The sequence below is a fragment of the Tursiops truncatus genome, chromosome 3 (assembly GCF_011762595.2).
Source record: "Tursiops truncatus isolate mTurTru1 chromosome 3, mTurTru1.mat.Y, whole genome shotgun sequence".
Lineage (NCBI taxonomy): Eukaryota > Metazoa > Chordata > Mammalia > Artiodactyla > Delphinidae > Tursiops > Tursiops truncatus.
Window position 1 is genome coordinate 119,311,779 of NC_047036.1, and position 23,819 is coordinate 119,335,597.

Sequence of the window (23,819 nt, forward strand, 5' to 3'; positions counted from 1 at the left end):
AAAACGTATAGGATACAAAACTGTATAAAGAATAGAATTCCAATTATGGAGAAGTGTGCTTTAACATTAAATGAGATAACTCATACAAAGCACTTGACGTGGTAGATACTCAGTAAATCACAGCTACTAGATGCAAATTCTCTAACCACAGGAGACGTGTTGGCCTCAAGCACTGTTGTACCCAGAGTGCCTGGTATAAAGGAGATGCTGAAAAGATCTTTCTAGATTGAATGAATTAGTGTTGTTGTTATTATATGCATTTTAAAAGGAATTGAGAAAATCTAGGGACATAGGTTTCTATGTTATCATCTGTAAGTGTATCTGTAATTGTGGCAGCTTAACCTCTCTGCCTCAGTCCTTCATTATAAATGGTGAGGACAGTACTTGAAGTTCAAGGTCACTCAGAACTGAGTGAGCTACATGGAAAATACACGCAATGACTGGTCCCTAGGGAGCCGATATTGCGTGGCAGTGACTGTAATCATGGTAAGCGCCATGTAAGTGGTAGCTGTTATAATAATTCTGTCGTACTTGGATCTGTAGGAAAAAAGATGAGCATTTTCATGATTTTTATGTAATTTTCTTCTCAGTTTTTACCATAGACTTTTTTTTTTTTTGCAATGTAAGCTTAAAAGAAAAAACCTCATATGAAAATAAAACTCAAATGCTAACAGTGGTTACCTCTAAACAGTGGAATTGGGAGAATTTTTCTATTTTCTTCCTGACGCTTTTCTACATTTTCCAAACTGTTTGTAGTATGTATGTTACTTCTATCATCAAGATTTGGGGGAAACAACCTTTTTTCCCTCTTTTAAATAAGAAAAAGAATGCTCGGCATCAAAGATAACACAAAGCTGCTGAACTAGGTGCTCCCTCTGGGGTTGAGGACTAGAAGATGCTGCCCTGTTCTGGGCTTCTTTGGGGGGATGTTATTTCAATGCATGTTTCACAGCCTCAGAAAGTTGTGAAGCAGTTGTTAAGAACTGGGAAACAGAACCAATGAGGAAAAGTAAAGTAGTTTTAGTTCATCCGTTCTGGACAAAGGTGGTCAAAAAACTTTAAGCCCTCTTCGCAGACAGTGGCTTACATTTAGCACAGCAGCTTTCCATTGGCTCCGGAGAGAGAACAACAAAAAGCAGATCTGTGGAAATGACAGCAGAAGGGGTGAGAAGTGGAAGTGAATGGTTCCCGAACCTCGGGATGCGCTTCCAAAGGAGGATGTTTCGTGCCAATTCCTAGAGATGTTTAAAATAGAGTCCTGAGCAAATCCTGGTGGTCTTTTTCAGTCTTTTTCTTGCTGATTCTTAGACTCCATCAGGCTTTTCGGTCGTACTTGTCTGGACCTGTGCTGTCTCCCCAGTGCACAGTAGCGTGTAACCTTTTTATGAAACTATTTTGCAGATATTTAACACCGTGCCTGACGCGCCCCTCACCAATGCCCAGCTGCACCTGTCTCGGAAGAAGAGCAGTGACTCCAAGCCCCCATCCTGCAGCGAGAGGCCCCTGACGCTCTTCCACACCATGCAGTCAACAGAGAAACGTGAGTGCCACTACTCAGGGCCAGCGTGGTCCCCGGGGGACATCCAGGCCTCCTCCCAGCTGCCCGGGGTGCTCACCTCCAGCCTCTCTGTGTGCGTTGCTGCCTTTTGTGTCCTTGAGGACACTGTATCGGCCATTGTACCCTCCCGGGTTCCGTGGCTGAGTAACCTCGACAGGACAGGAAGCGGGTGCTGAGGATGAAAGGGAGGGCCACGCCGCCCAGGATCCTCTTTCCCAGTCCCCTGTGGGCAGACAGCTGAGCCCCTTTTCCTCCAGCCGCACGATCAGATCTAAGCTCAGGCGTCGCTTGTTCGGCCCGTCTGTTGTTAGCGGCTCCCCTAGAACCAGTTTCCCTTCCTTTTCTCGGGTTGTAACTCGGTGCTTATTTGTGCGAGTCACACGCCCCACTACAGTGGGGCTCTCTCTGCACAGGGGCCTTGTTTGGCTTGCTCGTCCTTCCCCGCCACCTCTCCTGGGCCTGACACACAGTGGCTGCTTAGTAAATGTGTGGAATTAATTCACGGGTTAATAGGAGAGCATTGCCCTCCTTGTTGCAAGTAGCAGAGTGTTCTCACCACAGCTGTATCGAATCTTGTTTTCACCTCTGGATTTCTGAGTGCTTTGCAGCAGCTGGGTTACTGGGCCCTCAAATCTCCAGTCTGGTTTCAGCCTTTGTAATGAGGAAGTCCAGGGGTGGAGGGTGGGAGTCGAGGGTCCCAGCTGCGCCCGAAGGCAGGCAGCCCTGGGTCCCTGTGCCGGTGACAGCATTCAGGCAAGCCTCCTACCTTCTCTCAGCCTCAGTTTACTTGTCTGTAAAGTAGGGATAATAGGGCCTACCTCACAGGGAAGTGGTGCGGATTCAATGAACTTATGCAGCTAGGCAGCTGGCAGAGGCCTAGACGTGGCAAGGGCCATCGATGGAGAGCTGCTGCTACTATTATTAGTTCCTGTTTAATCACATGCAGACACCAGGGAGTATAAAAACGTGACCTCGTCTGTAAGGAGCTCACATTTGAGTAAAGGATGTAGACAAGTGAATAGTAATGGTAAGTCGGCAGGATAACTGCTCTCAGATGCGTGCATTCAGGGAGCCAGGAGAACGCGGTGGTTGAAAGCACTCATGGGCACCGGGCGCCTGGGTGAGAGTCCTCCTTGGCTGCTCCCTGGCTGTGTGACGTGGGCCAGTTACCTGCCATTGCATGGCCTCAATCTCCTCTTCTGGAAAACAGGGATAACAGTTTCCTTATAGGCTTGTTGTGAGGAATAAAGCACTTCGGATGGTTCTCAGTAAATGCTGGGAGGTGTGGCGGTGCTATTATTATTATATACTTATTATATTTTTATGTATTTATATGTTTATTTTTATATATTTATATAAATATGATATTTATTGTATATATATATAATATATATAATATTCTCTATGAGTTACAGTAAAGGCACAAATCAGAAAAATGACCCTCTTTGCTTTGAAGAGAAAAGAGACTCCATATCTGGATTGACATCTCTATCTTTGTTACAGAAAATGTTTTTTATCCCTTTGTCGTTCAGAAGTAATGGCCTTCCTTATCATTACTCCTGAACACAAATCTTCCCCACCCTCGGAGGTCACTGCTTTTAAAGAGGTCGTCATATCACATAATATGCACGTTGGTGCAACCACTGACGTTGTTTCAGATGTGTTGCTTTTATGAGTAAAGCCACTATAATCATCCTCATAGCTAAATCTGTTCATATTCATGATGATTTCCTTATGATCAATTCCTGGAAGAATTTCTAGGTCAGCAGATATGCACAGTTTTAGGGCTTTGACCCATACTGGGATTGGCTTCCCATCGAACAATAGCCTGTGTTCCCTTAAGTATCTGGCTGGGGTCGTTCTTGCTGTGGTCTGTAACAAAGAACACTTGGAACAGGCCTGGCCTCACCCACATCTGCCACAAACACAGCATCGAGCTGTGGGGTGAGATGCTTCTCATGTTTCCACGACAGCCACAGTCACCTAAGGTTTTGTACTAAGCAATGTACAGTGCAGATCAGGACAGATCAGACGATATTGGTAAATTCCTCTAAGACTTGAAATAGTGCCGAGTTTATGGTTAGATGGAAACAGAGGCAGCTCTGGATCGGGTCTTAAAGCATATTCTGGGAGCATGTAAGAAAGAAGATGGCGATTAGGAGAAAATCAATTAGATCCTTGCCCAAGATTAATTTTATCACACGAGGCAGCAGGTGAAAGTTAAGGATGTGTGAAAGCAGACGTGCCTAAGCTGCAGATCAAGCCGTCCCTGTCTGCACACAGGGGACAGGAGGATGGGAGACAGGAAGACAGTGAAGCACTACATCTTCCCTCTGAACACGAGGAGACGCTCCCTGGAAATGGGGCTGGAATCTCCATATGCGCAGATATTTGTGGGGTGCTCAACTTTCTTCCCTTTCTCTGCAGAAACATTTTCATTGGAAAGCACATAGGGGTGCGTGTGTACATATACTTTTTAGAGTTGATTTTAGAAACCCTTATTTTCCTGGGAAATTAGAGTAACGTCCAGGCTGGCCTGGAAAGGCACCATAGGAGCAGGAGCTGGAAGGTTCTGCCAGCTCTCGCCCCTCCTAGGTTGCGGTGCAGCCACTCGCCACCGTTAGATGAGCAGGTCACAGTGTACTGTTTTCACACACAAACCCTCCCCTTTGGTCTATGGACAAAGATAGAAGACTATCAAAGCACTTCACTGAGTTTACTCTTTGGAGTTAAAATGCTGGGGAAGACTGCAGGTAATTTGTGGGGGGAAAAAAAATGCTGTATTTCCATACAGTGATGTTTTTCAGATTAAGGCCTCTTTCCATACCTAGCTCAGTACTTCCCAAACTTGAATCATTTACATAGGCCTTCATTCACTCTTTGGGCTACAAAAACATAACTTTTGCACTGTTGTTTGTTTAATATATTTATATAAATCAATTTGAAAGCAGCTCACTTCTTTACACGGCCTCATCCTACTCAGTAAAATTTCTACAACGTGAATTTTATTGTCTTACTGTATTACTCTCTAATATACATTAAAATAAATATGAAACTGTTCAGCTAAAAAATGTTCATCCACATTTGACCTTAGAATTGTTGTGTGTCCACCTGTGGAATACGTACCACAGTTTGGAGTCCACAGAGCTTGCTCTAAATTTCTGACTGGCTCAGATCCTTCTTCTTAACCTAAACACACAAACTCAAGATTCCTTTGTCTGCTCAACCGGAACTGGGTTCAGATGTTGTCCATTAGCTGTTTATATCACTGTGGACACTCGCCATTCATCTGTCGATTTCACGTTGTGCACTCTGGATTCGTTGTGACACCTCTCCAGGTTTCACATGACCTTACCTTTCTTCAGATTCTTGCCACAGAGTAGATATCTTGTTACAGGGATCGCACCTGTGAGAACACACGCACACACACACACAAACACGTACACCTACACAATATCTCCATGTACCTCTCTTCTACCTTCAGACTTCATATGATACTCTCAGAACCTCATTTCCTATTATGTCTGTGTGCCTACTCCCTTTTGAGTTCAGTTATGTTTTTCCTCCTCATTGGCATACTTGCAGTTTAATATTTGTTCTGTGATCCATGGGTCAGCCCTCTGTTCAGCCCCTAGTTGACATGCTTGATGAGCCCAGAACTCCCAGAGTAGTTCCCTTGGGTGCTTCCCACCAGCACACGTTTCCCCTTCACCTCGCTGCAGTGCCCCTGCCCTGTGCAGAAGTTGGAGCCCATTCTTATCTCTTAGAAGTGAATCTGTGCCAACACTCTGGCCTCAGATTGTCATGGAAGTATCTGGCATGTTAGTTGATGCTCACTGTGTGTTTTATTTTCCAGAAGGAGTTTTTCATTCCGTGTGGGTAGACCAGTTGTGTGCCCAGGCACCTCTGTAAGACTCCTCCACTTTAATCTGAGAGTGGTAGTGGAGTCTTCTCCAGATGGCTTTTTCCTTTTCCCAGTGTTATCTCATCTCATCCTTATATTTGGTAATCACCCCATGAGGTAGGTTCTCATCATCCACATTTTACAAACAAGTAAACCAGGGCTCGAAGGGTTAAGCAGCCACACAGCTGGCGAACGGCAGAGAAGGGATTTGTACCCAAGTCATGCCCCTTCCCCATGCCATGTTGTCACTTCTTGAGCTGCCGAAGTGAAAACCTTGCTACACTGAGTTAAGGAAGCAATAAAAACCATCTGTCCCAGAGTCCAGCGTTGCCACGGAGGCAGTTGAACCATATTGAATGGGTTCCTCAATACGGTGGCAAGCAGCAGCCACACGATGACCCCCCCATGTCACCCCAGCTCTGCAGCAAGCAGTGTGCATTCAGCAGTCACTTAATATGCTGGGCCAAGGCAGTCACTCTCGTTTGTGATCACTTTAGAACAGATGGAAGGAGGTTTTTCGACTGTGCTGCCAGATGAATGGTAGCAAAGGAGATTACTGTTTAATCTCCAAGTTAACACGCAGATACATCATGCAGCAGAGATTGGACTGGTATGTCTAGGTGAAAGCTATACTTTTTCCAGGCAACTGCAGAAGGTAGAGCCAGAGGATTAGAGGGAACCAAGCGCCCAGGTCTTGTACTTTTTAAGATTTCTTCCAAAAGGTTGCAGGGTGACACGTATCACTTATTTTGTCCCGAATTTTTAGTACTTAACACAGGCATACCCCTTTTTATTGCACTTTGCTTTATTGCACTTCGCAGATACTGCGCTTTCCACAAATTGAAGGTTTGTGGCAACACTGCGATGTCAGATGATGGTTAGCTTTTTTGGCAATAAAGTTTTTTTGTAATTAAAGTGTGTATATTGTTGTTTTAGACGTAGTGCTATTACATACTTAATAGACAACAGTGTAGGGTGAACATAACTTTTATATGCGCTGGGAAACCCAAAAATTCATGTGACTTGCCTTATTGCAATAGTTGCTTTATTGCAGTGGTCTGGAACCAAACCCAAAATATCTCCAAAGTATACCTGTCCCAAGGTGTTAAAATATGTTTCTTGGAAGTGTGGTTCTTAGACTTGGGTGTGCATTAGAATCATGTAAGGAGCTTGTTGAAAGATACAGATGCCTGGTCTCCTCCCCAGTACATTCTGAATCAGGTCATGCCTGGAGCTCAGGCCTCTGTAATTTTAAAAGCACCCTGGTGATGCTGATGCCAGCTAAAGTTAGAGAAGCACTAGCTTGGGGGAGGGAGGGATTGTCAAGGTTGCTTGTCTTCTGTCATTAGCGGAGTGTCTCTTAGACTCTCTGTTGGGGTTTGGGGCAGGCTGGTGGTGGTTGGAAGCAGGGGCTCTGTAGTTTCAATGCTTTTTTTCAATGCCATCTCTATCACCCACCATCTCTGAGACCTAGAGTCCATTACTTTTTTTAATCTTTTTTTTTTTTTTTTTTTTTTTCGGTACGCAGGCCTCTCACTGTTGTGGCCTCTCCCGCTGTGGAGCACAGGCTCCGGACGCGCAGGCTCAGCGGCCATGGCTCACGGGCCCAGCCGCTCCGGGGCATGTGGGATATTCCCAGACCGGGGCACGAACCCGTGTCCCCTGCATCGGCAGGCGGACTCTCAACCACTGCGCCACCAGGGAAGCCTGAGTCCATTACTTTTCATTTCTGAACCTCCATTTGTTCATCTGTAAAATCAATCACTAATAATAGCTTCCTTGGAGGGGAATTACCGTGATTAAGAGAGCCAGTGCATGTAAAGTACTTGACAGTGGGCCTAGAACATACTCAGCACCTAATAAATGTTAGCTCAGATTACGATGATTATCATCAGGCTATAGTCTTACTTTATGTTTGACTAAGAAAATATTCCCCCTCTGGAGCCTGCAGAGTCCAAAGGAGAGGCCCCTATGTGAGGGTAATGCGAAGTCTCCCTGGCCCCAGAGGGAGTCCATTTGATGCTGGAGTGCCAGCACTTCAGCAGCCTGGGACGAGTTGTGCAGCCTTGGTGGGGTGGGAATGGATTCTTAGGCTTTATTTTACATGGATCTTGTTAACTGGCAGCTGGGATTATCGCTCTGATTAATTCTTTTAGTTCAGTTAATTCATCCTGGACCCTCTCCCAGACAGGCCCAGGGAGAGGTTGAGAATTCAGCTCATGTACTTAACATGTGTGTCTTCCTTGCTGAAAAATAACTGGGAATCCATACTGTTCAGAGCTTTATGTAATACCTCTCTCGGAGCCATCAAAGCTGCAGCATGTGTCTTTTCTCAGGTTGCCGCTGCAGATCCTGGGCGCTCTGGACACACCTGTTTGTTTTGGCAGACGCCATGTTTATCCACAGGGATTCCTGTTGTCACACAGACTGTAAGGTGTAATGTGGTTCTTATCTTAATTATGTATGGTTACCATGTGTGAGTGAGAACCGCATAGTTGATGTGGCCCTTAAAAAATGATGCTGTGGAAAGCTCATGGCAGGAAAAAAGTTCAAGGTAGATCATTAAATAAAAAAGAGCATATTCCAGCCTCTCATCTCTGGCATTATCACTATGTAAAACAGATATTGTAGCATTAGGCATTATGTAATCCCACCTTGTTAAAAGAAAAAAATAGGTGTCTGTTTCTACGTATGGAAAAACAACTGGACTTTTACACACCAAAATACATCTAGGTTATTTGTATGCTATTCTGTACTTTTCAGTTGGAGAGGAATGCATATTTATTATGTATTGCCTAATTTTTACGCGATAAAAACAAAACTCTCTAATCATACACTTCATTTACTATCTCAAACCCATTTTGCAATGAGTCATGGCATAAAAATAAGTAAATCTATCATTTTCTTCTTTCTCATGAGCAGTGGTGTAAGCAGTCTGTATGTAGGCTTCCTCAGATACCGGGGAACCATAGACTAAAGGGAGACTGTCCCTCCTGAAAAGTAAGTTCTCAGGGAAGAAAGAGGGCTATGTTGTGAGTAGCAGAGTGTCTGCTTAACTGTGACCATTCAGTTCCCTGTCCAGCCATTAATTAGAGGCGCGTTCCTACGCCGTGGTTTTTGAAATGCTGTTTCAGGAGAGGCTCCCCACTGTACCTCCATGTCTCATCCCAGTGAATCACTTCCGTCCTGGGCCAGCCACAATGACTTCCCCATTCTCTCATGCACTCCATTTTCACTGGCATTCTTTCCCTTTGCAATGCAGAGGGTTATTATGGGCACCATGGGGAGAGAATGTCAGTCAGTCCACAGGGGACCAAAATCAGTGGTGGTTTTGCTGAAGACAACCTGCCAGAAGTTGTGATATCATGTCCTGCATCTAGGGTCCAAACAACATTGACCACATTTTTCACTCATCACCTCCCTGTTTAGTCCATCATTGCCCCAACTACATTTTAAGATTATTTTTTAAAACATTGCCCAGCCTATTTTCATGTGCTCAAATATGCTGCCCAAACTACTTCTTCAGATTATTTTTATCGTAGGGACTGAGGCTGGGTCAGCATGAAAGCAGACCAGCTCAGATTTTAGTGGGGCTTGGCACACCACTCTTATCAGCAGCAAAAGCTACAGAGGAGAAAAATTGCTTTAGAAAGTCTGATTCCAAGCTTCCTGTGTACTTGGGTGTTTCCCAGAGATGGTAAACTCAGAAATTGCTGTGCCCTCATTTTTTATTGCAAAATTCATTAAGCTGCTATGCTATTATCCTTGTCTTGTCAAGATGATACATTACAGGCTTCATTGCAAAACTTTAACAAGCAAGAGAAAGTACACCTCTCGCTCCACCATAGCCCGGGAAAGCCTCTGGGCGTTTTGCTTTTGCAAAACGTTTTGCATTTAATATTTTTGGTGTAACGCCCTGGGTCTCTGCAGAACCTCCATCTGCCTTGCGATTCCCTTTTCTTCCTGTTTGATCATGTGGAGAGTGAGTTCCCTCCTTTGGGCTCTGTGAGGCGTCAGGAGCTGCTGTTAAAGATCTTCTTTCTGACGACTCGTCTGAGACCTCATGGAAAGCTGAGATATCAGCCTCTATGATGACAGACTTCTGTGCATGGTGAGAAACCTCCCTCAAAGTGGCGTCGAAGGTCTGTGTTTCCTATTTACCCTCCAGCTCTGAGTATTCAGTGGGCCAGACGTGTTCAGGCCTGCCGAGCCAGGCGGATTTGGCATGTGCGTTCCTGGCCTCGCCTCTGAGTTCTGTGATCAAGAGACCCTGCGTCTTGGATGTGGCACGCTTGTCATCGGAGCGAGCGGGAATCACTTGGTAAATATGGAAAGTGAAGGAGCTTAGCTCCCAGATTTCCATGGCAACCCCCAGAACAAGTACAATATCACCAAAATTATTCTGCGGTTGCTTTTTTTAGTTGCAGTGATTTGGTTGCATACTCATGTTTTTCCGCTCCTGATTTGTACAAAAAAACACAGACTCTGCCCACTGTAACTAGTACTTTGGTTTCAAGGACATTAGTGGTCCCTGCCCGAAGCACCTGAAAAATTCAATCACACAAAACTGCCTCCTGTGTGCTAACAGAATACGTTCTGATCGTTTGTGTTGCCTTATTTATGCTTATTATGTATGTCATGACTGTTGTGGAGCTCTAATCTCTACTGTGCACGGCCTGGGCACCAGGAATGTATGAGCTGACACTGACTCACCGGTCATCGTCATGGATGCTTGATGTAGTCTGTGAGGGCAGACGTGGCCCTGCCCTTCGGTAGTGTGTGTTTTTAAGGACCAAGTCCACATCCAGTTTGTCACTCCTTGGAGAACACATGTTCATGAAAGCATCCAACATGTTACCCATGCATGTTTACAATTGTTTGGGCTTTTATTTTATCATTTCTTTGTTTCTGAGCTCTTGTTTTCTGTGACTAATATGAAGAGAGATTCTTGTGGACAAACATGCCTGAGGAAAGCAAGCATTCTCACTGCCTTCAGCCAGTTCCAGAAGACTCTTGCATTGGGGGCATTCTTTCTGTTTTGGCCATTTGATCTTGTCGGTTTGACTCATAGCTGGTTGTTGTTTTCCTTTTTCAGCCCACTAGCCTGTAATTTTTTTTTCTTCAGCAATATAATTGCCATCGGTCCTTCTTACACCTTCTGATGCGGATGCCAGAGCTGGTTTGAATCATCAGTGACTCAGAGAAGTCCAGCTCTGTATTTGAGTGATTTGGTTAATTAAAAAAAAAAAAATCTTTTAGGCTGCCTGTTCTCATTCTGTTTTTCTGTCAGGAGCAAGTATTCATTTGCCCACCTGACAAAAGTCCTCCTGTTTCGAGTGACATTGCTGAATCATTTTCTCTTTATTTCTTAACGGATTGCAAATGCTGTAGAATTTGTCGTAGTATAGTTTGCCTTAACCACTAAACATTTGATTTGCTATTGATTTCACTCCCCACTCCTTCTCTGGAATAATCACCTTCCTACTCACCCTCAGGAAAGATCGTCAGCATTTCAGCTTAGACATCTGTCCGCTTAGAAGCTCTCAGTCTCATTACGTGAGGTCTCCTGTCAAAGAAAACTGTAGTGATCTTATAGTCAGAGAGTGCCAGGTTTCAGATTTCCTTATCATATGGCCCATGGAGGGATATCAGTAAAGAGTCTGCGTCTTTGGCCATCTTGTCTGCAAAACTATGGAATATTATGATTAATTTTTTGGCATTTTCTCTTTGGACAAAAAACTCCTTTCCCTGATCTTTTGTTTTTGTTGTTGTTTTGTTGTAGGTTACACCATATGTGACAGGTCCTAGATATCTAACTATAAGTCAAAATATAATCTCAAAAAGAATTTATTTTTTGCAGAAAGAATTCTGTGTCCTCCAGTAAATGAATACTAGAAATCCTCAGGCTCAGTTTGGGCGTAGCCATCTGTTTTATTCTGTTGACTTTGCCAGTCCAGGGACAGTCGAGTCCTCATTATCCGCCCATATCCTCGTTCTGTTGTGGGTTTACGGGAGTTTGGGATTAACACACACTACTATACATAAAATAGATAATCGACAGGGGCCCACTGTATAGTACAGGGAACTCTACCTAATATTCTGTAGTAACCTACATGGGAAAAGAATCTGAAAAAGAATAGATATATGTATATGTATAACTGACTCACTTTGCTGTACACCTGAAACTAACACAGCATTGTAAATCAACTATACCCCAATATAAATTTTTTTTTTTTTTTTCGGTACGCGGGCCTCTCACTGTTGTGGCCTCTCTGGTTGCAGAGCACAGGCTCCAGACACGCAGGCTCAGCGGCCATGGCTCACGGGCCCAGCTGCTCCGCGGCATGTGGGATCTTCCCAGACCGGGAAACGAACCCGTGTCCCCCGCATCGGCAGGTGGACTCTCAACCACTGCGCCACCGGGGAAGCCCCCCCAGCATAAAATTTTTTTAAGTAAACAAGAAAAAACAAATATCATGTTCCACATGCTGCGGCCTTCCTCATTAGCTCGTGGAGAGACCCAGTCTATAATACTGTAATGGGAGATATGTTCTTAAAACTTTTACCTAAGTCCATTTTTTAGAATCAGATCTTTTTATGAACATTAGGATTCTGATAAAATATTTTATAAAGCAAAGCATCTTTATATAATTTTTTTTTAAATTGTGATTTCAAAGTGTTGTCTGTCACATGCCCAACCTTAGGTTGCTTATACTGAGAAAGGTAAACATATGAACAAGTGAATATGTGCAAGTTAATCAATAGTCTAGTATACATCTGATTAAAATACCGGCGAATTAGTGTCAGAGTCTGCTGTCTGGGGTCAGGGTTTGGTACCCAGGAGGAGCTCAATAAATATTTATTGAAAAAATGAAAATCGAAGAAGGTTTCATTTCAGATACTCTGTTTTTCTAATGCATCGTAAGGCAGAAAAAAAAAAAGTCCTGATAATATTTTAGAAAAGCTGATATTCTTTTTGTATGACATTATTTTTAATTCATAGAATTATAACCCTCTCATGGACAAGTAAATGTAATCACAGAGAAATAAGAGCTTTAGTTATACTCTTCTATTTCCTATGAACTCAGATTATTATGTCCTGCGAACTTGGCCTCAAACCAGAGCTAATAAAACTCTTCATCTCTCCTCCCATATGAAGCAGAATACATCTCCACTGAGCCCCAAAGATGTGTCATCTTTACTCCCCTTGGAATGAAGGTAGTCTTGGGCTCCTCACACTTTTTCAGGAGTCTTGATATGAGTATTTTGTGCAAAGGAAAATTTTACTTATACTGATTCATACTGATAAATGGCATGTCCATTCCCTCAATGATCCTCTAATTATGTAATTTTAGAGTTGTTTTTTTTCCTGGTAGCAAGTACCCATTTGCAGGCCCTGTTAGTCCTTCTACATCGTGGCTCAATGTAACTCTTTTGATTTCTCTTTCTTTGTTGTTTCTCTTTGGAACTCAAGCTTTTGAAATATGAATAGTTCTAAACCTCAGGAATCAATAATCTACTTTTCTCAAAACCTAATTAGAGTTCAGGAATCTCCCATAAGCCTCACGGGGTTTTTAAGTGTTCCGTAGGGCTTCAAACATGGCATTGAGAATTTGCCAAGATACTAGGTGGTATTGGTGTATAGATGTATGTTTGTGTGTTTCTGTATGTGTGTACCTAATGTGAAGATTACTCTAACATCATTTCATAAGTATATTTTTACATACATGAGTAGTGCAAGGGAAGAGTATTTTTTATCATGGCCTCATCCCTTTTATTGCCTAAAGAGAGCTGAGTTCACTTCTTGACCTCTAAACTACCATATCAGCGAGCCTAGTCTTCTTCTTAGGGATATGGTATACCTCTGGCTCATTTCAGAAAGGTCCAGTGAGGATTAACCCAGACGTGACATTTCTTGATACGTAAACTGATTGCCCAAAACATCGGTTGATTCCAATATGGTGTATTTGTAAGGAATGTGGAACAAGAATGACATTGTATGTCTCTAATGTTTTGCTGCAGCAGTGGTGCCCATGCCATTTGGCTAAATAATCCCCAAAATGTTTTCTTCAGTGCATGGTTCCAAGTTTTTAAAGATGTGAAGAAACAGAAAGTTCTTTTCTTTGAGCAAGGTTCTGAAGTTTACAAAACGCATTCTTGCCTGTGATCCCACTTGATCCTCATGACAGCTCCCCGAGCTGTGTAAGGCATTTCTCATGCTCCCTATTTTATAGCTGCATTAACCAAGAAACAGAGAGTCAAGGAATATTCCCTGACTCCATACAGCCAGTCAGTGGTGGGAACTCGGGTTTTCTCCCTTCTGACTTGGTAATATTCTCCAAGCACTAATGTGACTGCTTGGAACATGGACTCAGTTTTGTATATGCAGACTACTCTGTAGTCCTTACAGATCTATTGATCAAAGAATTAACTGGAAGCTCAACATCAAATACTTGGAGCTAGAAGCAACCCAGAAGAGTCTATCTGGGGAGTGGTCAGGGGTTTAGACTGCAGAGCCATAAGGAAGTGGATGTCCAAAGAGTAGATATTTTATGGCATGGTACTATAGGGTCAAAGGTAGGACATGGCTTAGGCAAGTAAGACCATGCTGGGGGCAGGAGTTTTAGAATAAAGGGTGAATGTCACCAAACCAAGAGGATATGATTGATTGTAAGGGGGCTTTGAAGGCTCTCTCTGTTCTGACCATCTGCCAGTCCAAAGAAGACACAATTTGTGGTGCGGTGGTGGGGCCACTCTTAGGAAAAGGCTGGTCATATGAAAGGGGAGATGTGTCCTGTCAAGGGAGATGTGTCCTGTCTGTCAAGGGAGATGTGTCCCGTCTGTCAAGGGAGATGTGTCCTGTTAAGTGGAGGACGGAGTTTTGCTCTAAAGTTTCAAGTCACCTGTTACTCTTGGGCTCTTCCTTTCCCACTTGTAATTCTTATCCTTTCTTATGTCCTTTTCGTAGCTTCATTGGCACCAGAGAGCTCCATCTAATCTCTTTATTTGTAAACTTTGGTATAGGTAGGAGCAGACTCTCCCTATGGAATAATATTAATATGGAGTTTGTGGCTTTTTCTTCCCCCAGAGGAACAGAGAAACAGCCTCATCGACTCCAGTTTGGAATCTGTCGTCTCATCAAACGCAAACAGCATCCTTAATTCTAGCAGCAGCTTACAGCCCAACATGAACTCCAGTGACCCAGACCTGGATGTGCTCAAACCCACCCGGCCCAACTCACTGTAAGTATGACGTCGGGCTGCTGGCCACAGGGAGCCCTTGCTCAGCCATTCTGCCCAGAATGTGCTGTCTGGCCCCATCTGACTTTGAGTATTGTCCCATGAACCTGATTTAAACCCTCTCCCTCAACTTGGAAGCTTGGCTAAGTTTGTTTTGGAGTTTTTAAGCGTCATCATCTCAAAGGGGAATCATTATTCTTAACATACCGCTTCTTGGCCTTGGTGATGTTTGATTTACCTGCTGAGATGGCTTTGGTGACGGCTCATTGCCTGTGCTGGCTGCTGGGCATGAAAAGCAATTTCTTTTAGTTTTACAAACATCCGGGCACTGTAGTAGCTCAGTAGATTTGTAGCTAAGTCTGCTTCACTCATTTGTGTTGTCACAGTTTCCCTTCTCCCTGATTATGTTGAGTATGTTCAGTGCTATCTCTGTGTCCACTTCCAGAGAAAATAGCTCCCAGGTGCTCTGTGAGTCTTCAACTCCTCAAACCTTAGCATGACCGTGATCACAGAGCACATTCTCTAAAGGAGAAGAACCTCTGTTGCTTCATTCTTGGGTGTCGAGCACCCACAGCTGAGACAGGCAGTTTTGAGGCTGGTTGTCCAACCCTCCACGGAAACTAGATCTACTCTGCTTGGGCCAGAAAGTTCTCTTTTGTGGTTACATCCCACATTACTTAGCCTGCTTCTTCGGACCACCCCATAAATCTTGTCCACTAGAGCCTTTGCATAAAGAATGTGAGGCCATGACAAAACAGCTGGACTCTCCAGCCACAGTTGTATAAGACTCAGGAAGAACAGAGTTGACTTTGCCTTTCTCTGGTGAAAATAGTTTGAGGTTCAGCCACAAATTGCCTTCAGGACAGTTGTTTCTCTTGGTGAGGCCCCAGGATGTCAGAACCTTTTCCTGCCCCTCTCCCTGCTGTGGTTGCATGATCGCGCTCCGCCTTTCTATCTTGCCAACATAGTTACAGATCTGCAAAATGGGTCTAACAATTTTTGCCTTAGAAGGGACTGAGGGATATTAAGGTTTGGAAGGAAAAATGACTCTAAAATGGATATGAGGCACTTAGAAAATGCAGCAACAGTGTAAGATGGAATTGTACATTGAGAAAATCAGGTCTCTTTTTCATTGTTGGCAGCTTTAAGTCCTACCTTGATATTCAAGAAATGTAATTACCTGTTATCAGGTAGATGATGTGGTGTTTTTTTTTTACCAAGAACTAGCCTCAAATGCTCAAAATAATTTAACTTGTTCAGCTTGTGGGCAGTGAGTCCTCTCTGGTTCTCCGTGGCCAGACTTGCCTGTGGAGCCTCCCTTCCTTGATGGATGGCTCTCTAGGGTACTCCTGGAGCCGTTTTCCTTGCAGTTGCTGGAGTTATTTGTTGCTCAGAATGAGCAAGGTTGAATTTCTAGCCCAGGTTGCTTAAGACTCCCTGATTTTAGCCGGCGGCACCAACTAGTGGTCTTTAATCTTTGTTTTCAGCTGCTGGGGGCTGGGAGCCCCCCAAGTCACCATTGAGTACAGTGTGTCCAAAGAGGCTACTTTGGCAGCTATGTGGAAATGGGGGGTTTGGTCTTTTAAACAGGTCATGGAGGAGGGGGCTTGGGATTTTTTATTTTTCAGTTATCTAGATGTGATTTGTTTTACATAAAACACTGGGGGTCACTTTGCCTGCTTCACGCCAGATGCATCCCTACCTGGTGTATGTTTGGGGGGCTTTCCCAAGGAAGGGAGGATGAGGCCAGGAACAGTCCACTTGTTTGCCTCTGGTGGAGGATGGGAGGTAGGAATGTGGGTGTGTTTCCCGCAAGACTGTTGTCTTCCAAGCCCAGTGAATAGCTAACTGATACCTGGAAGTCTTGAGCTCCAGGAGGGCTGCTCTTGAGGTGGAAGCAGTGCTGACACCAGCGTTTGCTACGGACCTGATGAGGGCCATGCTAGCAGCCCTAAACACTCTGCAGCTGGTTCTCCACCCATTTCTGAAACCCAGGGCCAGGAGATGTTGTTGCCCAGTTTGTGCCTGCCAGATTTATTCTGCCTGGGATTGGCCTGGCCTGGGATTGGACCACCGACAGATGGATGAGAGGTCATCCCGGCAAGCGGAAGCCACAGTACTTCCCTGAGTCAGTGAATTCTGAGGCACCCTCTGCCATGGTGCTGGGACTCAGTTGCAACCAGCCGAGACCACTTGGGTCTCAGCCTCGGTCCTGGACCCTTTCATTCCTTCCGTCATTGTTCACTTGGAGGTGCACAGAGCTCCTTGAATGGGGACACTTAATGACGCAGATGAAAACACAAGACCAGGTCGAGGGGTGGGGGATTACCATTACCTTGACTGTAAATTAGGCACAGCGTGGGGAAACCAGTCACCAGAAAACTGTGTGTTCTTTTTATTTCATTCATTTGTTTTTCATTGTTTTCATAATGACTGGAATGATCCTTCTGACCACATAACAATCATAATGAAAGAAACTTGTTTGTGACTCAGCGTCCCTTGGTACTCTGGAGGCCACATTTTGCTGTCTCCTTTGTAAATCTTTTCTAATTCTCCAAGGAGATGAAGGTCCTCTTGTTTGTGTGGACATAATGCTAAATCAGGCATCAGAATCTGAGATGCCACCATTTCAGGCCTGCCAGGGCAAGGCTGCAGGGAGCCTATCTTTGGCAGGTCCTCAGCTGGACCTCTTGAGGTTGCTGTCTCTCCTAAAGATCAAAGGACACTTGGTGAGCCGAGACACCAAAGTTTAGCTCATCTAAAATGGTCAGCAAATAGTGCTGACCTGGTTTATGCTCAGACCTCTGCTGATCTACCTGGGGTAAAGGAGAAAAAGAGGATTCCTGGCCTCCCCGGGAGTTTACACTCTGGCTGAGGAGGAAAAATGGTGGTAAATGGCAGTGCTAAATGGGGCTTAGAGCTCAGAAGTGCATTTAGAGTTCAACAGCTCTTAACTGGGTATCTGTTAGGTACACAAACCAGTCAGTGTCGGGAAAAGTGGCGTAGATGAAATGTGAGGTGGGCACTGGGTAAGATGATATGGGTGGATGAAGAGCATTTCAGGTAAGGGGATGAGAGAGGCAGAGATAATCCAGGATGGAGAAAAACAGTCTACAGATGTGTGTGTTGGGCGAGGGGGAACTTAGTTCTTCCCCCACCACGACCACCAAAAAAAAAAAAAAAGATTGAACAAACCATTAAGATCAGGTCACTTCACACAAAAATCCAGATTTCATGCTGGAACCACTAGACACACACACACACACAAAATAATGAATTTAGACACAGACCTTACAGCATTCACAAAAATTAACTCAAAATGGACCATAGACCTAAATGTAAAATGCAAAACTATAAAATTTCTAGAAGACAACATAGAAAATCTAGGTGTCTTTGGGTTTGGCAATGACTGTTTAAAGAAACACCAAAAGCATAATCCATGAAAGAAAAAATTGGTAAGTTGGACTTCATTTAGGCTAAAAGCTTCTACTCTGGGAACGACATTATTAAGAGAATGAAAAGCCAAGCCACAGACTAGGAAAAAGTATTTGCAAAACACATATCTGACAAAGGACCAGTATACTAAATATATAAAGAGCTCTTAAAATTCAACAGTAAGTAAACAAACCACCCAGTTAAAAGCTGAGCAAAGGGGCTTCCCTGGTGGCGCAGTGGTTGGGAGTCCGCCTGCCGATGCAGGGGACACGGGTTCGTGCCCCGGTCCGGGAGTATCCCACATGCCACGGAGCGGCTGGGCCCGTGAGCCGTGGCCGCTGAGCCTGCGCGTCCGGAACCTGTGCTCCGCAACCGGAGAGGCCACAGCAGTGAGAGGCCCACGTACCGAAAAAAAAAAAAACAAAACGATCAAGCGATCACGCTCTTAGGTGTTTACCCAAATGAGTTGAAAGCTTAGGCCCACAAAATCCTGCCTATTCATAATTGCCCAAACGTGGAAGCAACCAAGTTGTTCTTCAGCAGGTGAATGGATAACCAAACTGTGGCACGTCCAGACAATGGAATATTATTTGGTGATATAAGGAAGTGAGCTATCAAGTCATGAAAAGACATGGATGAACCATAAACGCATACTGCTAAGAGAAAAAAGCCACTCTGAAAAGACTGCAGTATGGTATGATACCAACTATATGACATTCTGGAAAAGGAAAAACTATAGAATCAGTAAAAAGATTAGTGGGCAGGAAGGACACAGGGCATTTTTAGGACAGTGATACTCTTCTGTATGATATCCTAATAGTAGATATTACTAAATGCATAATGCAAGACATTATGCATTTGTCAAAACCCATAGAAAAGAAAGAGTGAATCCTAATGTAAACTGTGGACTTTAGTTAATAATAATAGCAATAATAATAATGTATCAGTATTGGTTCATCAGTGGCAATAAACGTACCACACTAATGAAAGGTGTTAATAATAGGGGAAACTTAGGGAAAGGGGAGAGTTATATGAAAACTCTTAAGTTATTTTGAGCCATTTTTCTGTAAACCTAAAACTGCTCTAAAAAGTAGTCTATTAGTAAATTTTTTTTTAATCTAGATTTCCAGCTTCTTCTGAAAAGTTATAAGATTTGGCCACACTAAATTCATACGTTGCTTGGTAACAGATGATACTCTTTAGTCACTATCTTCTCTCTTTTCTGTCTCCAAGGCCTGTGATAAATTAAATACGGCCAAAGAATCTTTGCAGCCCCTCCCATTAAGAGGTGGAGTCCTTGAATCTAGGCCGGCCTTTACCCTCTGACTTGATTTGATCATTATATGACTTCCAAGCCCAGGCCACAAGGCCTTGCAGCCTCCCATCTCCTCTTGGAACCCAGCCACCGTGTAAAAAGTACAGCCGAGCCTCCTTGAGGATGAAGGACTGTTAGAGAGAGGAAGCCCGCTGTCCCAGCCAAGCCCAGTGCCCAGGCCACCGTCAGCTAATGCAGCCACATGAATGAGTCCAGGAAAGACCAACAGAAAAGCTGCCCAGTTACCCCCACAGATTCATGAAAAAGAATACATTGTGGTTGTTTTAAGCCCCTGAATTTAGGCCAGTTTTTTCAGCAATAGTTAACTAACACAAGTCAGAGTCATGGGCAACTTCCTTGGGATGGCACTGGGCTGCCTGGGTCAGGTATGGAAGATTCTCACTGTAGCATAGTGGCACATGGAGATTAGCCTTTCCATTTTCAGAATCTTCTTTGAAAGAAAATGACTCATAAATGAGATTCTAAGAAGTTCAGAAACAAAACAAAACCCATAGCAATGGCTGAGGCATGGAAAGCAGGAAGCCCTAGGTTTTAATCCTGGCACCAACATCGACTGGCTGGTGCTCTTCCTTGGCCCTGAACATGCCCCTGAACGTGCCCAATGCCCGCTGCCGGTGCTGGAAGGAGTGGGGCTGACCTGTCTCTAAGAACGGAGGTCATTCACTGGGTGCTTACAAAGGACTGCAGAAATAAGTCTCTCTCTCCTCTCCCAGTGACCAACAGAGATGGCCTCGTGCCATCGCTTTTCTGGGAGACAGTAATTTTTAAGGAGGAAGTAAACAAATGCTGAGAAAGAAGTCAGGGGACATCCCACTAGGGACTTGAGATACTGCAGTAATTCCTCCAAATTAAAACCGACCAGGGGAAGGCTTTTTTCAGACCGCTGGGGTAGGGATGGAGGGGCTGGTTAGGATTGAAAGAAGGCCAGGAGAGCAGAGGATGATTCCAGCAATGGAGGAACCCAGCCTTGGAGTTCTCTCTGCCTAAGTGGTCCCCACCCCTAAAAAATAACTCACTGCCCAGTAGCCCCATCAATAAAACTAATTTTTTCTCATCCTTTCCGCTTAACACACACACACATGCGTTTCCAAGTTATTTCTGGTTACCTAAAAGATGTGTGCATGCCAGACGCCTTCAAATTCTGCCAGAGTCAACCGTCCTCTCTGGTTTTAGTGGCCAGTGAGAGGCGGCAAGAGAACAGTGCCTGGAATTCGGAGGATAAACAAGGCCTGCTTCCAGGCAGAGTTGTTTCTCTGAAGCACTGTTGGCTCCTGCTGCATTTGATTCAGCGGCTCTCATCTGAAACCTGGGGAAAGCTTGCCTGGAGAGAGATCTCTAAAACTTTACTTCTGTTTTGCTTATTCAGTCAAAATTCACTCAACAAACATTGGTGAACACTGACTGTGGGCCAGGTGTTATTCTGAGTGCTGAAGATAGAGTGATAGAAAGATTAGAATTTCTGCGCTCATTGATTTTATATTCTAGTAAGGTAACATCAGTATCTCAAATATCAAATGTTGAGAAGTTCTGTGGAGAAAACCAACATAGAGTAAAGGAGGTACAGATTTGGAGGGGAAGGAGGCAAGTTACTTTAGGACTTTCTGCCTCAGTTTCTTCATCTGTAAAATGGGGTCATCATACCCTCCACAAAAATGTGTTGTGACAGTTAAGTGAGATCACCTTTTGTCATATCATTTACATGTACAGCACTGTGAATGGCAGTTACCGGTAATGACTCAGAGGCCCTCTTCCACACCATCCGTTCTCTCCCTCTATTCTGTCAACCCTGGTGTGTATTTTTCGGGTGCAGAGAGATGTCCCAGGCTGTTCTGCTCATCTCTCCACACAGGCTTACTATCTTGGTAGCCTGGAGCTCTCTGTCAGGTCAGTCTTTGAGTATCAGTGAAAAGAAGGGGACTTCTACTGTAGAGTCAGGTTCTGCCCCATCTTAAACCTAGACCAGCTGGGGTAGGCAAGCCTGTTCCTGAGACATGTGGGAACCTCCACATCCCATGGGGTACCTGATAAGCTGCATGCCTAGCTGTTATTTATTGGGACCAAATGAATCACTAAAGGAATAAAAGGCATTAGACAACTGATAACTAATGGCATATTTTTAAAAGTAATTTTACCATCTAAGTGCTATTTTATGCCAAGAGAGTTACACCCAAACAGGCAGCTATGATTTTGCTCCAGTGATCTTTGTTTTGTCATTCTTTGGGATGCAGGGATTTGAAAGAGGAAGTTTTCCTCTGTGGTTGAGTCAGTTTGCTGTGGGAAGAGGATCTTTCCTGTTAGATTGAGGATACCATTTCTTACCTACCTCCAAGCAGAAAAGGTCTCTCGAGACAGTTTTGCCTGAAAATTTGGTGGCATTCCCCACCTCGAAAAATAGCTCGAAAGCGTAATGATTTTCACAAGGAGTCATGTGCCTTTTCTTATTACTCCTCACCACCCCCACGGTGGCTCCAGCCTGCTTGGTCGTGGTTGTCTCTTGGACAAGCCCAGAACCTTCCCTCTTACATCTCAGGCTCCTGGGGCCACCATAGCCACAGCTCTTCCAAGTACCAGGCCAGCTTCCCTTGACATTTTCAGAGATTCGTCACTGACATGACCCACATTCTTGTTTCCTGAGAGGCCTCCTGTCAGCTTTTCCCATTCCCCAGCCAAGATCTTCCGGGCCAGTCAGGAGCCCAGCTGGCTTCCCTTGGTTGAGGGTGGAGATTCCTGCCTGGTGACCCATCCGATTTTTATTGGATAAATGTGTTTGGTTATTAGCGGTTCTTTTTTTTCACAGAAAAATCGATCGAGGCAGGCCTCACACTTTGTGACCCAGCAGGATTTCTTTCCCAAGCACCAGGGCTGTCCGTGGGCTTGGATCGCTCCAGCGTGTCAGCAGAGGGGGTATGGGAGGAGGCGGGGACTGGCCATCATTCCAGTGCTCAGCCAGCATCCCCGTTTTCCAGCAGAGTGGAAGTCACAAATGGAACGATGTTTTCCTTCACACAGATTGTTTTCTTCCCCCCTTTATGAGCTAAAATCATATAAAGGGTCTGCATTTTCTTCTGTACACTAATTAATCTTACCAAATAATCTTAAACAGTTCCCCCATTTGCCATGACATGGAGTAGATGCTGAAGCCTTGGGGTTTAATTAAACATATGAACGAACGAATTTCATTCTGGATTTAGCTGCATTTTATATGTGTAAGTAGGTGTCAGGCATTTTAAATCTCCAGTTTTTGGTAGTGTCTTTAGGGAAGGAAATAGGCTTACGATTTTGCATGGCTTTCAGCATTATTATGCCTGTAAGTGGACTTGGAAGGAACTCTGAAAGGCTGTTTTTCTCGCTTTGGGTTAGATCTGAGATTGTCTGTCTCCCTCCCTGTGTATATAATTTGGAGGAATCTTATTGGTTGATCCAGATCCTAAATTGGGTAAATTAAAATCATATTTGAGTTCAAGTACTGCTTTTTAAACCTTCTTAGTCAGTCTGGAAAGCAGATGCGTCCTTAGCTAGGAACACATTTCTAGTTGGAAACAGCCTTGGGGTCTTATTTTTAATGCCTTCTCTGCATTAAGAATATAGAAAACCATGTACTGTAGTCTGCTTTGGTCTCTGCATGCTGCTCTTCCAGGGCAGGGTCTTAGCTCAGCACGGTGTTTGCCAGAGTGTGGCCCTGTGACCAGCATCATTGGTGTCACCTGGGAGCTCATTAGAAATGCATGTTCTCAGGCCCCACCCAGACTTATTGGGTCAACAACTCTGGAGGAGGAGCCCAGCAATCTGTGTTCTAACAAGCCCTGCAGGTCATTCTGACACATGCTCAAGTCTGAGAACCGTGGTCATAATGCGTTAGGCTGATAGACTTCCACAAGAAAAACATCTGGATATACCTCAATGTAAAGCACTCAGGGCCAAGCGTGTGTCATCGCTGGCACTTTGTCCCTGCAGTGATAACAGTAGTGGAGCTTAAGAGCACCCTGCCCTTGGCCCTCAGGGGAACCCAGTTAGCTCACCAGTGCTATACTTTACAGCTCACCAAGGAAGCCAGCCAGCTGCTTTGCAAATGCTTGCCTTTTGGTCGTAAATCAAGAGAGGGTGAGTACATCAACTAATCAAGCCAATAGGTATTTTTATTGAGCACATACTATGTGTGTAACACGAGAAAGTCAAGACCCTTGCATTGACGGAAGAAGAGATCTCAGGGTATGTGACACTGAAAGTGGTGGGTCAGCATCAGCATGTACAAAAGATGTGAGACTTCTGGGTCAGCATTCCCCAAACTGAGGCAGGAATGGGAGACAGGTGGAAAGAATGGAGTGGGACAAAGTTCAACCGATTCTT

The 23,819-nt window shown here is 44.4% G+C and overlaps 1 protein-coding gene across 5 annotated transcripts in view; it reads left to right on the forward strand.

Moving 5' to 3' along the window:
• The window catches only part of ARHGAP26 (Rho GTPase activating protein 26), a 484,293-nt gene that overhangs the window by 396,448 nt on the left and 64,026 nt on the right, over positions 1 to 23,819 (forward strand). For all 5 annotated transcript variants that reach the window (XR_002174220.3, XM_019924624.3, XM_019924626.3 and 2 more), the window contains exons 19-20: positions 1,402 to 1,540; positions 14,551 to 14,704. Coding sequence is in view for 4 of the 5 variants with exons in the window: in XM_019924624.3 (XP_019780183.1) it covers positions 1,402 to 1,540; positions 14,551 to 14,704 (293 nt within the window). In the remaining variant the exon portion in view is untranslated. The remainder of the gene's footprint in view (positions 1 to 1,401; positions 1,541 to 14,550; positions 14,705 to 23,819) is intronic.